The 17,442-nt window shown below is 41.0% G+C and overlaps 1 protein-coding gene across 2 annotated transcripts in view; it reads right to left on the reverse strand.

The window, feature by feature from the left end:
• The window catches only part of SUSD1 (sushi domain containing 1), a 137,333-nt gene that overhangs the window by 64,880 nt on the left and 55,011 nt on the right, over window positions 1–17,442 (reverse strand). For both annotated transcript variants that reach the window (XR_011568199.1, XM_070795279.1), the window contains exons 7-9: window positions 12,364–12,461; window positions 11,559–11,745; window positions 3,062–3,171 (exon numbers count right to left, since the gene is read on the reverse strand). Coding sequence is in view for 1 of the 2 variants with exons in the window: in XM_070795279.1 (XP_070651380.1) it covers window positions 3,062–3,171; window positions 11,559–11,745; window positions 12,364–12,461 (395 nt within the window). In the remaining variant the exon portion in view is untranslated. The remainder of the gene's footprint in view (window positions 1–3,061; window positions 3,172–11,558; window positions 11,746–12,363; window positions 12,462–17,442) is intronic.

Consider the following 17,442-nt stretch of genomic DNA (forward strand, 5'->3'; position numbering starts at 1 on the left):
ACTTGCCAGCCAGAGTATACAGTGTTGGGTATACAGCAGTAAGTAAGATACAGGTCCCGACCTCAAGGAACTCACAGGTAAGTATCCAGGCAAATAAAATACACAGGAATAAGTGTTACAACACATGAGGCTGGAGGAGTACCCAGGAGGGCCACCTGACCTTCCTCCTTAGGGATCAGGGAAGGCTTCCTCATCTTAATTGTGGACTGAAGGGGAAATTGGCATTACCCATGTGAGTTGCAGATGTGAAAAGTCAGGATAGGAAAAACAATTCAAAGAAGGGATGGCATTTGGGGGAAGAAGTCAGAGAAGGCCTCCCACCTGGGAGATGACCAAGCTGATCACTGCAGGACAAGCAGGAGTTAGCCAGGTACAATGAGGGAAAGAAGGGTTTTGCAGGTAGAGAGTCACATATGTGAAGACACAGTGCTAAAGGGAGCACAGGAAGCTGGTAGGGGGTGGGGTACAGGACTCAGAGCTTAGAGAATAGATTAGCCCTAACTAAGTCGACTCAGGAGTCTTGGGAGACGGAGACGGTCACGGAAGTCAAGACAATGGGTAAGACACCCAAATACAGGTACGTTAGGACAAGAGAACAGGGAAGGCACAGCCTTGGGGTAATCAAATTTAAGGCACAGACAGAAGAGAGATCTTGTAAAGGAGACTGAGAGGGCTCAGACCAGAAGAGATAAAGAGACTATTTCAGTGCGAATATTGGTCCACAGCAGCAAATGCTGTCCAGCAGGAAGCAGAAGCTATTTCGAGTCTGATAGTGTTTGATCCGATGAATGTATGATTATTTATTGGAACAAATCCCTATTAATGGACATTTAAGTTGTTTTCAATTTCCCCTAATATAAATAAAGCTTCAGAGGATAGTTTAACCTTTCTGTGTATGTCTGCATAATAAATTATAGTATATGTCTGAAAATTTACTGATAGACCCTAACAAGTAACCATTCTGGAAAGTCATGCCAATTTAAGTGCCCACAGCTGTGTGTAACAGGATTCACTCCAAGTTTATAGAAAGACTATGGTAACTCATGGTTTATATTTTTTTTGAGGCATAACACATGCTCATGTGTGTTTTGGCAGTAAGCATATTCTCTTTTGCAAACTCCCTTTGAATGTTCACTTCTTTCCAATGGATTCGTTAAGAGTGTTACACATGTTACTTAATCTTTGTCTGACATATTAAAAAAATAGCGATTTTTAAATTGAACTCTTTAATCATTTTAGTGTAGGCCATGAAGTAAGAATCATTTATCCTCTTAACCAAGGTGTTAACCAATTGTCTCCAAACCATTTATTTCTGTATTCATTTGAAAAACCATCTTTATTTTATATTAAATTACTTAGGTACCTGAATATATTTCTAGATCCAGTGTTCTTTCCAGTATAAAAATTTGAATATTTCACTCACCTGTTTATCCTTCAGTGCTTCCACACAGACATCAAAATAAGATTCAAGTTCAAAAGTACAGGAATCAAGGATGACCAGGCCACTACTCAGATTTTTGTCTCATTTCTTCCCATCTCCCGTGTTTTCTCTGTTCCTCCAAAAAGCCACATTCTCGATTATCCAATAAGCTACTCTACGTACCCACGGTGCCCTTCTTCCACCTCACGCAACATCTTTCATCTGGTGAATTCCACTTACTGTCTATGACTCGGCATCATTTCTGATTCTTGTTAAAAGAAAACTGTACCTGAACATCATCTCCTATTCCATTTATTTACTTTTTATCAAAACTCTTATGATACCAAATTATAGTTGTCTGTTTACATGTATGCTTATATTAATTCAGACCGAATTTCCAGGTCCTAACACATGATATTCTTCTGGCAAACGGTTGATGAATTAATTCTAATTTAATACTTAGTCTACACTCTGCCAGATGATTTGCTAGGCACTAAACTGTATGAATGTGAGAGCTGGACTTTAAAGAAAGCTGAGTGCCAAAGAATTGATGCTTTTGAACTGTGGTGTTGGAGAAGACCCTTGGACTGCAAAGAGATCCAACCAGTCCATCCTAAAGGAAATCAGTCTTGAATATTCATTGGAAGGACTGATGCTGAGGCTGAAACTCCAATACTTTGGCCACCTGATGTGAAGAACTGAATCATTGGAAAAGACCCTGATGCTGGGAAGGATTGAGGGCGGGAGGAGAAGGGGACGACAGAGGATGAGATGGCTGGATGGCATCACCGACTCAATGGACATAAGCTTACTCAAGTAAGCTCCGAGAGTTGGTGATAGACAAGGAGGCCTGGTGTGCTGCAGTCCATGGGGTCTCAAAGAGTCGGACACGACTGAGCAACTGAACTGAACTGAACTGAACAAAATTAGAAAGTTCCAAGCAGCTACCTGGAGAATTTCTCTGAATATAAAGCCATCTAAGTGTAGATACTCTTTCTCCCCAGTAAATAGAAAAGGTAAATGAGATATGAATGTCACTTTTTTAAAAAATATTAATTTTTCAAGTACTAGGAACTCTGTTATGCTGTATGAGAATTTGGATTGGGTGACTGCAACCGGACAGAATGAATGCAGTGGGGTAGAATGAAGATCAGTCTGAGGCAAATTTGCAAAATTTGCCTGAACTGAACTGAAACTGACACAAAAATAACAAATCTCAGTTCCTACCTGATTACACTCACAATTTTACTTGAGATTTGTGATATTTATAAATTCAAGTTAAATGAGAACCAACAGCCCTGCAAGAAGTTTCTTAAAAACCCACCTCCATGTATGAATTTGATGACAAAATCAGCTGCAACTAATATACCAAAATATTAATAACATATAATATATATGAAATATCAGAGAAAATGATAGCAAATCATTAAAATTAAATATATATATATATATATATATAGTATCTTCCTTCAATTTAGTTCCTCACTTGCAGCTGTCTTGCATCCATCTCTAGAAATAAGAATTAAACAATCTAGAAGTTCATTCCATTCGTGTGTTTAAATACTCTGGATCCCCACTTGGAGAGCACCCAAATATTTAAGTGACACAATTTATTAAGAATAGCATAAGAGATCTTCTTACTTGATACACTCGTTCTGATCCAACTTTCCTAGAATGCCTGTTCAATTTCAAGCAAACTTCATTAAATATTGAAATATTGAAAATCCCATCATCTTCTAAGAGATCATCACCTAAATGATAAGAAAGAACACAGGGAAATGTTGGTAGTAAAACATACCATGATAAAGGACAACTGCAACTCCGAGAGCCAACAGAATGTTTAACAGCAGAAGCATCAAACCTGGCTCCAAGTTCTGGCTCCACAGCTTCTTAACTGCATGACCTTAGCTAAGTCACTTAACCCCTCTGGCCCTCAATTTCCTATTTGTGCAATCAAGCAATCCGTGTTACTTTTTTTATATCACAAGCATAAATAATGTATATATATTTTAAACGGTTGTAGGACTTTCCTTGGGGCTCAGTGGTCAAGAATACACCTGCCAATGTAGGGGATGTGGGTTCCATCCCTGGTCCGGGAAGATTCTGCATGCTGGAGCGACTAAGCCTAGGTGCCACAACTGCTGAGCCAGGGTACCCTAGAGTCTGTGCTCTGCAACAAGAGAACTCAAGGCAACGAGAAGCCTGAACACTGAAACTAGAAAGGAGTCCTCACTCATCGCAACTAGAGAGAGCCCCGTGTGCAGCAACAAAGACCCAGAGCAGTCAAAAATCAATAAATAATAATAAAATAAATGAAACTATTGTTAACCAATAAAGGTGTGAGATTTTAGAAAGTTAATCCTATCATTTGGATTGTCCCATAAGTAAAATGTCATGAAGGTAAGTATCTCAATAGGCAGAAAGTCTGAGAATAAGGAGAAAGCTGAATAAAAGTAAAGGTCAGGGATTAGAACTCTTAGAGCAAATGTTTCCAACCTAGAAGATGACCAGAAAGTAGATGACCAAGCAAGATGTTTGTTCTCAGCAGACAGTATTTCCAGGGCTCCTTAGATGAGGGCTAAGGCAGTAAAATAATCAAGAAGCAGATGTATTTCCATCCCTGTATAGAAGAAAAGTAATTTCATTCCTCCTGCAGTCTAATTCATTCCTTCGATGTTCTATTTTCTTAAGGCAGTTAAAACAACAAAAAAAAGAAGTTTGTTAAGACCCCACAGAGAGTCTAGTAATACCAAGGCTAATTTTCAAGAAAAAAGCAGATTTCCTAACAAACAAGTCTGGACATTTTCTACAAATGTGAAAAAGCTTCAATGTTTAGCAGAGAGAAGCTTTTTATAACAACCTTTCATGTGTATTTCTCCCACTGGAGTCTTTGCTACCTAAGAAGAAATAATGATAGCAATAAACTTTTGTCTTCAAAATCAGAATTGTCCATTTCAAATTTTAAATATCACTGACAGAGGCAGCACCAGGCAATCAGCTTGGAGAAAATAGTCTTGGCTGGATGGAGGAGCTTGGTGGGCTGCAGTCCATGGGGTTGCGAAGAGTCAGACACGACTGAGCGACTTCACTTTGACTTTTCACTATCATGCATTGGAGAAGGAAATGGCAACCCACTCCAGTGTTCTTGCCTGGAGAATCCCAGGGACGGGGGAGCCTGGTGGGCTGCCGTCTATGGGGTCGCACAGAGTCAGACATGACTGAAATGACTTGGCAGCAGCAGCAGCTCTTATTGGAAGATGTAAAAATATGGTTATGAGAAAGAATTTGAAGACCTATCACAAGTGCTCTCTGATACCTTCACAACTTTCATTTTTAAGACTGCATAAGGATACCAGAAACAAAAATTGCCCCATGTATGCATGTGGTTTTGAGGCATACCAAGTATACCTGTGTGAGCAATACCACATACAGTATATGTCTGTACACAAACAGAACATAAAGCAGAAGTATTGTCTGCAGAGTTCCTGTCTCAATATGATTTTCCCACTTATATCCCTTATGGTCTGAGAACAAAGGCATCTGGTTCCCACTTCCCACCCCCAACCCTGACAGAATTGACGGAGAGTAGTAAAAATGGGTCAATTTGCATCTGGGTTGGAAAGAAGGGTTGACTGCCATCTATAAGGCAGAAACATGAAGATATTTCTACATAGCTCAGCGTGGAAGAATCTGGGCAAAGAAAAAGGCTGAGAGCTCTGTGCAATATGCTTTCCAAGCAAAGGAACAGGGTCCCAAAATCTCAACGGAAGGAACAGGGTGGACTGGTGCCCATAGAGTTGGGGCTGGAAGCAAGGACTTCTCCAGCTGGAGCCCCTTAACCTGGTGGCTCCCAATCCTAAATGCCCATCAGCAGATCTACAGGAAAGCTTGGACACTGGTGGGTTTTTTTTCTTCTTTTCTTTTTCTAACTCAGCAGGCAATTCTGATAAGCACCCAGGCTACATACACTGTTTGTTCTCACTACTTTTACTTCTAATAATAATAGTCTCTCGTTAGCACAATGGAGATCATTAACAGAGAAGGACTTCTAAGTGGAGGCCTGGGGCTCTGGAGGTTCCATTTGACAGAGAGCTGTGGTCGGCAAAAGGGGAGACTTGTTCCTTCCAGCCTCTGTAGGCGAAGGTCCATATGAAGCCAGGTGATGCTGAGCTGACGCAAGAGCTACAGTTTTATTGATCCAAGATAGCCAAGTGTTCAATCAGGGCAGGAGGCTTTCTTGCAGCTGCTCCTCAAAGGACACTGGATCATCCAACCATCAGTAAATCCTTCAAGATGAGATCTGAGATAAGCATATCAATATTATCCAATAAGAAGGAAGACCAAAGGGAATGCCATCCATTTTATTATGAAGGGAATATCGATCCTAAATAAAACTTTAAAAAACATATTTATTTACTTATTTATTTATTTGACTGCCTCGGATCTAAGTTGCAGCATGCAAGATCTTTGTTCTCAGGGGAGATCTTTTCATTGGGATGCACGAACTGTCCAGTTGTGGCTCATGGGTTTCAGCATTTGTGGCTCACGGGCTTAGTTACCCCATGGCTTGTGGGATCTTAGTTCCCCTGTCAGGGATCGAACTTGTATCCTCCGAGTGGCAAGGTGAACTCTTTACCACTGGACCACCAGGGAAGTGCCTAAATAAAACTTTTACTTCCAAGGGTAAGTAATCATAATCAAGAAACGGGGGAGCCTAAGAAATGATTCTACAAAGAAGAAGAGGGAGATCAAGCCTTGAAAGCAAAGAATGAAGACTGTTGAAAAAATATTGAGCAAAATAATGGCAAAACTCAGCAACATCTGTTTTGTACACTCAGTAAAAAATTTTAAAGATGTATTCAAACAGATAAAGGATGAGATGGTAGAAGAATGTGATAGCAGAGAGGAAACTGGTTGAGAGAGGCAGAAATAAAAGAGGAACTGGAAGAGACAAAAACCAAAAGGAAATGAAAGTGCAGCAGCAGAATTTAAAGTGCATCAGAAATGTCAACTCATAGACGCACAAATGCATCCAGAGAACAAACTTACTACATACTCACAGAGGGCAGAGGGAGAAGGCATGGATGTAAAAAAGAGAGAGAAAATGGAAGACCAATGCAGATAGACAAGGAATTCCACATAGGAGTATTTGAAGTGCAAAAACAAATGTCAACCACAAATCGGCACTTGCCACGGTTGCTCGTCACCTACCTCTACAAAGATTAAAGTATGTGCTGCTGCAGCAGCTGAACTGCAGCACCCGCTGAAGGAGTTCAGAGCGGAGAGCAGAAATGAGGCACTCTGTGCTCCCGGGAGACTGGCAGGGCAGGTCTTCAGGTAGCTAGATATCCTCAGGAGCTGATTTTATGAGCCCAATTCTTATATCTCTTCATATCGAGAAAAGACCTAAAGTCCTTCTTGGTGAAGATTGTTTCTTGTGACTAGCAGAAGCTTCACGAGACAAGCAGAAACTTTCTACCAAAAAATCTGTACTTGATTCCATGTACTCCCCCTTTATCAAAATCACATATATAGTGTCTTTGGAACAGTTTGGAAGTTTCTCAGAGCTATCTGAGGTGCTGCCTCCCAAGCAGCAGTCCTCATACTGCCCCAAATAAAACTTAACTCTCAATTCTCACACTGTGCATATTTTTTTAAGTTGACACAAACAAACAAAAACAATACTCAGAGATTTAATGAAAGAAAATATTCTTAATGTGTAGATAGACTGAAATGTGAGGATCCAAAAACTTACAGGGCTGTAGGAAAACTCTGTGAAAAACATTAACATGTATATAACCCATGACTGAAACTTCATGAAAGAAAAGATTTCTGTCTCACTCACTATTGAATTCCCAATGCCCAAAACTGTCAAACACATAGTAAGTGGTCAATAAGCATTTACCACATGCACGAGTAAATGATTAAAGTCTGGAACTTCACATATAAAGAAAACTATGATATCCAGGCTGAAAAAGATCAGATTGTCTACATGGGATTGAAAAAAAAAAAATCACACCTTCAAATTCCTCTTTCAAAATTTTAAATTCCCAAAGCCAATGTGAAACCTCCAGGATTCTGACAACAAAGGTTTTGTCCAATAATTTTATCTTCAATCAAGCTCCCATTCACTTGTGAAGACAACAAAATGAGGTTCTCAGATAATCCTGGGCTCAGAAAGTATCCCATTCCTCAGTAAGAAAATAGAAATCACGATGCAGAAAGAGAAATAAAAATAGAGGAAAACAGGAAAACTTTGGTATGAAAGAACCGCTAGTAAACACTAAAACCATGAAAACATACAGCTGTTTATATAATTGTTATAAATATTGCTATAAGTTTATATAAAAATGAATTCTTAAAAGATGTAGTGCATGTTAAAAATTATTAAAAATAAGAGGCTGGCAATAAAAAGCTGTATTAAGCCAGTAGCAAAAGGAAAGCAAAAGGGGAAGGAATAAAAGGAAGTAAAAAATGCTAACTTCCTTGTCTTTTGGGGGGAGAAGTCAACATAATTCCAGTCTCGACACTGGTAATAAGAGAAATACACATTCAAATAGGATTTTTTTGTTTTTGTTTTTCAGTGTGTAGTACCGAATAAAAGCAAGATCTCTACCGTCTGAATCACTGAGAAAAGAACATTTGTGCAGCAAAGAGAGAATGCAATAGACATAGCAACAAAGCATTAAAAAGAGAAAAAATTAAGATGACAGAAGAAAGGAAAACCATATCACAAACACTACTGTGTAAATGGATTAACTCTATTTTTCTTACAAACGTTTGCAACATATGCTATCTCCTCAAGTACATCCATAGCAGTATTATCCAGACAGATTTTAAGAAGAAAAGTGGGCAAAGGCATATCATGCAAGCAGAGCACGAAGAAGTCAAGAAAATCAGGGCAAAAAAAGTATTAAATAGGCTAAAGTGAGCCACTTGTTAATAGTGCAAGTTAGAATCTACAATTAGGACATCAATCATGAACATAAATATCATAACATCAAAATGTGTGAGACAAACTATCAGAATGTACAAGACAAACTGAGAAGAATGGCAATCTAAATAAGCAAAAAATAATAACAACAACAAAAACAGAAGTCCTGAAAAGCCTTACCACTAAAGTTGATTGAAGACTAAGTCTTACCTCATTTAAAAGCAAACACTACACCCAGTATTGCAAAACTTTGCCAAATAGTAAACCCCAAGAAAATGTCAGCAAATCCCCCCCAAAGAATACTAAAATTGAGAAAAAAAAACCTAGAAATCAACAGCAAAGTGTAAATGTTGAGAATATTTTAAACCTACCACTTGATACATACATAATTAATCTTTCAATCAATGGGGAAACCAAAATACCAAGTATATAATGCTTTGAAAGTAAAAATAAAGGGAACATATATTAACACCCTCATAAATAATTCTTCCATCAAGGGAAAATCAGAATAGCAATTACACCGTGTCTTGAAAGTAAAAATAAAGAGAATATGTATAAATGCCTAAGGAATTCCACCAAAGTTCAAATCCAGAAGGGAGAAAGAAGAACTGAAGACTTTTATCATCAAACAGAAAATAATGGAAATAAGTTGAACTATGCAATTAACTCAAGAATTTAGTAATAGAACAATATAATCAACTTAAGAGAATCCGGGAGAAGGAAATTTAAAAATGAGAGAAATTAATGAGATAAAAAATAATTTTAAAAACCCAGAAGATTATTCTTCAGGGAAAAGAATAGTAATGAAACAGACAACCCAAGCTAAGCAAAGCAAGTGTTAAAAAGAAAGAAACACAAAACTAGGAATCAAAATAACCTGGGAATATATAATCTATAACTCCAGAGGAGCTGTCAACAAATATTCCATTTGACATTCTGCCAATATATCATGTGAACGTATGGCAAAAACCACCACAATATTGTAAAGTAATTAGCCTCCAATTAAAATTTTTTTTAATTTAAAAAAATTAAAAATAAATAGATAAAAAATAAAATCACAACTCAATGGGCATTTTCTAAGAAAGTATAAATTATAAAAATTGACTCAAGAATATGTAAGAAACACAAATCCCCAAAACCACAGAAGAAATTGACAGTCATCAAAGAATTATCTCCCAAAGGGATGAAACTTAAATGACATTATGAGCAAGTGTGTCCAGCTTTAAAGAAAGGGGATAATCCCGAAGTGATATAAACTTTTCCAGGGTATAAAAATATGGAAAACTTCCCAATTCATTTAACGAGAACTGGCATAACGCTAATCATGAAATCAGATGGCTAAATGTGCAGGATCTAAATGAACAGAATGACAAATCTTCGCATGAAGGCATAAATAAACAGGAAAGACAAAACTCGAGTAGATATGGAGAAAATGTAGAAATGTACCTTGTACCCAGTTGGGATAATTCAATATAAAGCCCAATCCTCACTAGATTAACTTGCAAATTTAATCTAGTTCCACTTAAAATTTCAGACAGAAGGAGGTCTGGAGACATTAACAGACTCAGCCAGGGTCACTCAACTCTTAAGCAGCAGAGTTAAGATGTAAATCCAGGTCTGTCTGAATCCAAAGACCATGCTTGCCCCAACTGAAATTAACTTGGAAAGGTTGAAGAGGATGTTAGTAAAAACAGCGGACAATGAACAGCAATCTGTCATTGACTGAACAGGGACAGATGAGTTTGGAGTCCTAGGATGATCTTTTTATTCCTAATAAATCTACAGTAGTTTATTGTTAACTTTGAATAATTTTCTCTAATTAGTTACCATATTAAATTGACAATATCTTTCCCTAACATAGTCTTTACTTAGAAATAAATCATTTTATTTCTATACAAGTACCCTGAGACCTATTTTGTATAATTTCATAGTCTGAATGATATTGTAAAGACTAACACACTTTTCATTTATTTCTGCCACATCCATGTTACTTCCCAGTTCCTAGCAGCAGCAATACCTAAAGGTTGAGTTTTCTTAAATTCAATTCAGTCACTCAGTCATGTCCGACTCTGAGCCCGGCTTCCCTGTTCATCACCAACTCCCGGAGCTTGCTCAGACTCATGTCCATTGAGTCGGTGATGCCATCCAACCATCTCATCCTCTGTCATCCCCTTCTCCTCCTGCCTTCAATCTTTCCCAACATCAGGGTCTTTTCTAATGAGTCAGTTCTTCACATCAGGTGGCCAAAGTATTGGAGCTTCAGCTTCAGCATCAGTCATTCTAATGAATATTCAGGACTGATTTCCTTTACGATTGACTGGTTGGATCTCCTTGCAGTCCAAGGGACTCTCAAGAGTCTTCTACAACACCACAGTTCAAAAGCATCAATTCTTCAGCACTCAGCTTCCTTTATGGTCCAACTTAAGTAGGTTTTCTTAAATAGGATATCAAATACCTAGCTGAAAACTACCTCAACTCATACAAGACAATAAATGACACCAATGGCTTCTCAAGGTTTGCTTTTAAAGAATTTAATTAATTTTGACATCCCACAACCAGAGTGCTGAAAAAAACTTATTGTAATTGTCATGATGATATAAAAATCCAGATGATATCTATGTGCCTTAGTGTTTATTACAACTTCCTGAGGCTCCTTCCCTCCAATCTGCTTTCCAACCAACTTCTACCCTCCTGCATCCTAAGGCTGCCTCCTCCTCTCCACCTGCTCACCCTCACTTTGAATCCCCACCCCTAATCAGTCCTGGGGTCACTTCTCATCCTAGATGTACAGCTCCTGGGTCAGCCTCCCTGGCTCCTCCTTTGTCATAGGCAAGAGTAAGAAATGACTTTTGAGTTTTCCACCAAAGATAAGCCAGATGGCTACCCTCTATTGCCGTGGACAACTGAAACAGAGGGCATCACTGCCTACTGCTGTCTTTTAAATGCCTTCTTGTTACCTTCCACGTCAACTAGAGGACCCAGCTGAGAATCCATACATCAGTGCCCATTCAGTCTGGCATCCTTAGGACAGGAATCTCTCCTACTAGCTCCGCTCTGGTTCTGACCCCTGGAGTAATTAACCCCTTGGCTGCAAACCTTAGAAAGTAACTGTGAACTCTCCTGACCTGTGGATTCTGAAGCACATTTCCCCACATCCTGCGCTTAGCATTCTCTAGGAGGAAATGAGACTTCACCTCCACCTACCAGCTGTCTGGAACTCAGTGACGGCTGGCACGGAGCGTCGGGGAGGGGCTGTAGAAATGTTCACGGTGTAGTTGGTGCCCGGGTACAGGTCTAGGCACACTTCTGGGGTCCTGCTCTCTGTGGTCAAATTAACTGTCTCCTCATGACCTGATTCCAGGGGGTCCAACCGCTGTCCTTTTATGTATATCTTTGTGAGGGGAAAAGACAAGAGAACCCACTGTGACTCCACTGCAAACAACCAAGAGAGATTTTGTAGTGGGGGAAACTACTCTCTTACTACTCCCTTTTATACTGCACTGCTCACCCCGGGGCAGGCAAACAGGGCGAACCTCTGCTATCTGGTCTCTGATGATGAAATCTGATCAGCCTGATAGTCCAGAAACCCTGAGAAGTGACATAAAATGGGGAGTTTCTCTAAGGAGTGCTATCCTGCACTCAAATGACCAGCGATCAATGGAGGCAGTCACAACCCGAGACTCGCTCGCTGCATCCTGTCACCCAGGCAGCAGATGCTTCCAGGCTCTGGGGGAGTGACACACGAGAGCTTGGAAACAAGCAATCATGATGATGCCAAATATAAATACACCCCCCACGCATACACCCTGGAGGATGACAAGCACGTTAAACACCACATGTAAAATAAAATAATCCAGATATCTGAAAAACTCTACTCACTTTAAAAAGGACCATGGGATTGGAGAGCTATTTGATTGAGAAGCACTTCCGGAAGCAAGTTCCTCTGACTCTCATTCCCATGGTAACCATCTCTGCCCTGGCAGAAAAAAAAGGAGTTCACTTCACTTACCACATATTCGATCTTGGAGTTTATTCTTCCTGGGTTTATTTGCCACCTCACACAGGTGTTATTAAACACTGACACCTCATTAATTTCTATAATTATTTCTAAAAGAAAAAAAGAAAGAATCCACTCAACAAAATGCATCAAAAGACTTTGGAAAAATCCTAATGGCCAGCCCTTTAGAGGGCATGACTTTGTTTACTTGCCCAGCTGGTCTCTCTGCTGGTCACCATTCACACTAGGATTCAGAAACCAAATCAGCAGTTCAAGCTATCCCAGGCCAATCACCCAATTTAACTTTATCATGAGTGAGCTCGGCCCATTACCTGATGTGGAAGAAAAGGCTGAGAATTCCCTTAAGTACGAGTGAGAATTCCAGCCTGTGATTGGTCTGACAGGCCACTGGATGCCACTGGCATTCCATTCCTGGGGGAAGGAAAGGGACCCAGAGCCGAGCCCTGAACCTTCCCTGCAGCTGCGCAGGTTAGACCAGCTTCCAGTTCCCTCATCCCACCGACTGATGGAGTGTTTTGATCGCCAGGTCACTGCTGTTCCCAGGAGGAAAATGACACAGATCACCACCCATGACCATTCCTCAGGAGCAGCCTGTTGCGGGTAAGCTAAATAAATTCTCCACGAGGTCCCTGGAACCATTTAAACCTGATTTATCAGGAAGCCACTAATTTCTTTAAGTTGTTCTGTTTCTTTTAAATATTCTGCATGTGGCGGCAGTGGGGGGGTGGTGACCAATTGAAAGGGTAACATTGAAACATACACATTACATATGTAAAATAGATCGCTAATGGGAAGTTGCTGAATGTCACAGGGAGCTCAATGCAGTACTCTGACAACCTAGAGGGGTGGGATGGGGTGGGAGGGAGGCTCAAGAGGGAGGGGACGTATGTATACTTATGGCTGATTCACGTTGTTATATGGCAGAAGCCAACACAATATTGTAAAGCAATTATTCTCCAATTAAAATTTTTCAAATAAATAAATATTCTGTACATATTTCATGTAATAAATTTAGCAATGTGGGAAACTGTATTATGGCCTTGGGTCCTGAGATAACAGTTTCCAATGAACCTAGTAAATGACTTAGGAAGTTGTTCAGATGAGAATGGGGAAAGGACTTAGCTTTTTCTCTATTTAACAAATTTCCTGCAGATAAGTAAAACTATTTTTACTTGCAGCTGACATGCTCTTGTCTTAAAAAAGTCTTAAGGAATTCACACACACACACACACACACACACACAATTAAAGCTAAGAAACAACTTCAACCAGGTAGCAGGATACAAGGTCAATGTACAAAAAGCAATTGCATTCCTGTCCACTATTAAGGAACAAGCCAAAGATGAAATTTTAAAAAAACTCACTTACAACAGCATCAAAAGGAACAAAAGTCCCTGCAGGTGAAAGTGAAAGTCGCTCGGTCATGTCTGACCCCATGGACTGTACAGTCCATGAGATTTTCCAGGCCAGAACACTGGAGTGGGTAGCCTTTCCCTTCTCCAGGGGATCTTTCCAACCCAGGGATGGAACCCAGGTCTCCCACATTATAGGCAGATTCTCTATTAGCTGAGGCACCAGGGAAATCCAAGAACACTGGAGTGGGTACCTATCCCTTCTCCAGCAGATTTTCCCAACCCAGAAGTTGAACCAGGGTCTCCTACATTGCAGGCGGATTCTTTACCAACTGAGCTATCAGGGAAGCCCTATTTCCTGCAGGTAGAAGTTACCAAACTATCACCTCTAGAGGAGAGAATCAACATCTCACCAAAGGGGAATATTCCCCAGCCTACGTTCAAGCTTCCCCACTGAAGCAGATGCCCCTTATGGATGTTTTAGATCCTCTCAGCTCACATGCCCCTTGCTCCTGCCCTGTCTGAGCTTTGACAACATAACCATGTCTTGTCTCCCAGGCTGGGGTTTCCCTGCTGCATGTGCAACCTGGAAGTGGGGGGGAATGGACACTTTCTGAAAGACAGGAAGTACTGGAAAAATCTGCCCTTACTTTTCTTCCCCTTGTGACAAAGCTTCCCCAGGGAGCTGCTACACTGATGGAGCGATCACGTGCACTCAGTAAGGACCAGGGCAACAAGGAATCCTCATGCTGGCTTGGCTTCCTTCCCTGCTCTGCCCACCTCAGCCTTCACTCCTGCTTCCTGGGATGTGTGTGTGTGTGTGTGTGTGTGTGTGTGTGTGTGTATGTTAGTTGCTCAGTCATGTCAGATTCTTTGAGACCTCATGGACTGTAGCCTGTCCAGGCTCCTCTGTCCATGGGATTTCCTAGGCAAGAATACTGGAGTGGGATGCCACTGCCTTCTCCAGGGGATCTTTCCAACCCAGGGATCAAACCCACGTCTCCTGCATTAGCAGGCAGATTCTTTACCCCTGAGCCACCTGGGAAGCCCCATTTCTTCATACTCAGAACCAATGCTACCTTTAGATAGACCCTAATCTACTGACCCCCTTGCCCATGGAAGATTTTATATCTTTACTAAATCACCCAATCAGCAGCACTGCCGAGATTTGATGTCACACTTGACCTGGTAATGGGTAAGCCCAGTCAGCTGACAGTAAGTGGGAATAAATGCAGGCAGGAAGAGGAAAAGAGGCAAATTTCTGGAGAGACCCCAGAGGATCAAGTGTGCCCATCTACTGCACTCCTGGGTCACTACATCAGTGCATCTTCCTGGAGCACAAATAATTTGAAATCAAAGAAATATTCCAGGTGTGGACATGGGTACTCTGATGGATGCAAAGATCCAATCCATTCACTTCCTTGGGTAGCATGATGATGACACTGGCAACAGTCTTTTGTCAGCTTGAAAAAGTCCCAAATATTCCCAGCCCCTTCCCTCTCCAGCCCATCAAAGCACAGAGTTCTAGACTCTTCTGTTCACTCCCACAGCCCCCGACACTCACCCCCTGGTCCAGAAGGAAAAGGAAACACCCCACTCCTCACCTTGTCTCTGAGTTGCCATTAAAGCATACTTCCTTCCCACTCGGGACCCTTTGCCACCCAAGCAGAGATTAGAAAGGGGACATGAGGCAAAACCAATACAATATTGTAAAGTAATTAGCCTCCAATTAAAATAAATAAGTCTAAATTTTTAAAAAAAGTTCTAACCCTGTTATCCTAAAATGTAAAAAAAAAAAAAAAGAAAGGAGACATGAAAGTTTCCTGTCTTGTTCTTCCTTTTTGCTCATTCACTATGACAACCACAAATGACATCTCAGAAATGCCATCTGCCTCCAGCCTGTGCCCTGCGCTCTGCACAGATGGGACCCAGATCTTTTTGTAGGGAGGTCAGCTATTTCATCCCAAGGAGTAGTTGAACAAAATTCAGTTGCTCTTCCCTCCAGGTGTCTACATACCAGCTGGAAAGACTTCTTTGTAAATGTTACAAAGATATTAAACATCTACATTCATGCTGCCCTTTTAAAAGAGATGACTTGGGAGGCTACACCTTCATTCTAATAGTACTGAAAACTTAAAACACTTTTGGAAGTTCTCTTTGGATCTGAGTCCAGGGCACTTTATTCACCATTGACCCTTAACTGAACCATCATTGAACACCAAACATCCTCCCCTGCCAGGCACTGGGCTCATGATCAGAAGGTAAGTCTTCCCTGAGGAACACTGTATCTAATGGAGGAAGCTAACACACAAGCAGATAAATCATGATTCCATCAATATCAGAACAAAGTTACACACAAGTACCACAGGGTATCGAGAAAGAAGCCACCACTCTCACTGGAAGAACTGAGGAAGCCAGCTTCATGGAGGCCATGCAACGCTTCCCAGCTTCAGGGCTTAAGAGTGGGGAAGACATCTAAGCAGGTCCAAAGTCCTAGGTGTAACCTGTATGGACAATTTCAGAGTGGTAATATGTAACATGCTGGAGAGGAGGAAGAGGGGCAGCAAGGTCTCAGAAAGAGAACAGGGTCAGACTTGGGAAGACCTGTGCACCAGACTAAACACACTTACTCCTACCAGCCATGGAGAGCTAAAAGCAGGAAGATGGCGGGGACTTTTGTTTTTTTAAGAAAGATACCTCTGGAGGAGGAATTCCCTGGTGGTCCAGTGGCTAAGACTCTGAGTTTCCGATGCAGGGACACAAGCTCAATCCTTGGTTGGGAAACTGAGATCCCATGCTGCGTGGTGTGGCCAAAATAAAAAATTTTTTAATTAAAAGAAAAAAAATAACTCCGGTGTGTTTTGAAGGAAAAACTGGAGGTCACAAGGAAAGAATTTGACCCCCTTTAATCAGTGATTCCAATACATCAAACACTGATATATGGGTCTTTATAGACTTGATCACATCTTCACAGTAGTCATGGGAAGCAATCATAAAGTCAATTATAGGTGAACATTTACCGAGTTGTTACTATGGACCAGATGTTATCCCTGGTGGCTCAGACAGTAAAGCGTCTGCCTACAATGTGGGAGACCTGGGTTCAATCCCTGGGTCAGGAAGATCTCCTGGAGAAGGAAATGGTAACCCACTCCAGTATTCTTGCCTAGAAAATCCGATGGTCGGAGAAGCCTGGTAGGCTACAGTCCATGGGTCGCAAAGAGTCGGAGATGACTGAGCGAGTTAAAAGGTAAAAGGTACTATGGACCAGATAGTGTGGACAGAAGCAGTAAGCAGTCAAGTCCGAATTCAGAACTAGACCCACCAGACTCCAAAACCCAGAGCCTCTGCACTGAAGAAGTTACTCAGCAAAAAGGTGAAAATATGGAATCAGGCACTGCCTTGAAAACCATAAGCAATAGTTTCTCCTGAAGGAGAAGCAATAGGAGATGAGTGATAAGGCGTCTAGGCTGACTGCCAGTCTCAAAGCCTGAGAGTCTGAATGGATTGCCTTCTACTGCTCTCATGAGAAACATGGGAGGAAGAAGAAGGCATTTGTGAGCAAGGAACTAATGAATTATGCCCAGAACATGCTAAGTCTGAGTTAATCTATCTAGGTGAAAAACTTTCTTGAAGGTCATCAATGTGTGGCTGGCAACTGAAGCTCTGGGTGCAGGTGACCCACCCCCGTCCAACGTGGAGAGTGGGCAGCACAACAGCAG

The sequence above is a fragment of the Bos indicus genome, chromosome 8, assembly GCF_029378745.1.
Source record: "Bos indicus isolate NIAB-ARS_2022 breed Sahiwal x Tharparkar chromosome 8, NIAB-ARS_B.indTharparkar_mat_pri_1.0, whole genome shotgun sequence".
NCBI classification, from domain to species: Eukaryota; Metazoa; Chordata; class Mammalia; order Artiodactyla; family Bovidae; genus Bos; species Bos indicus.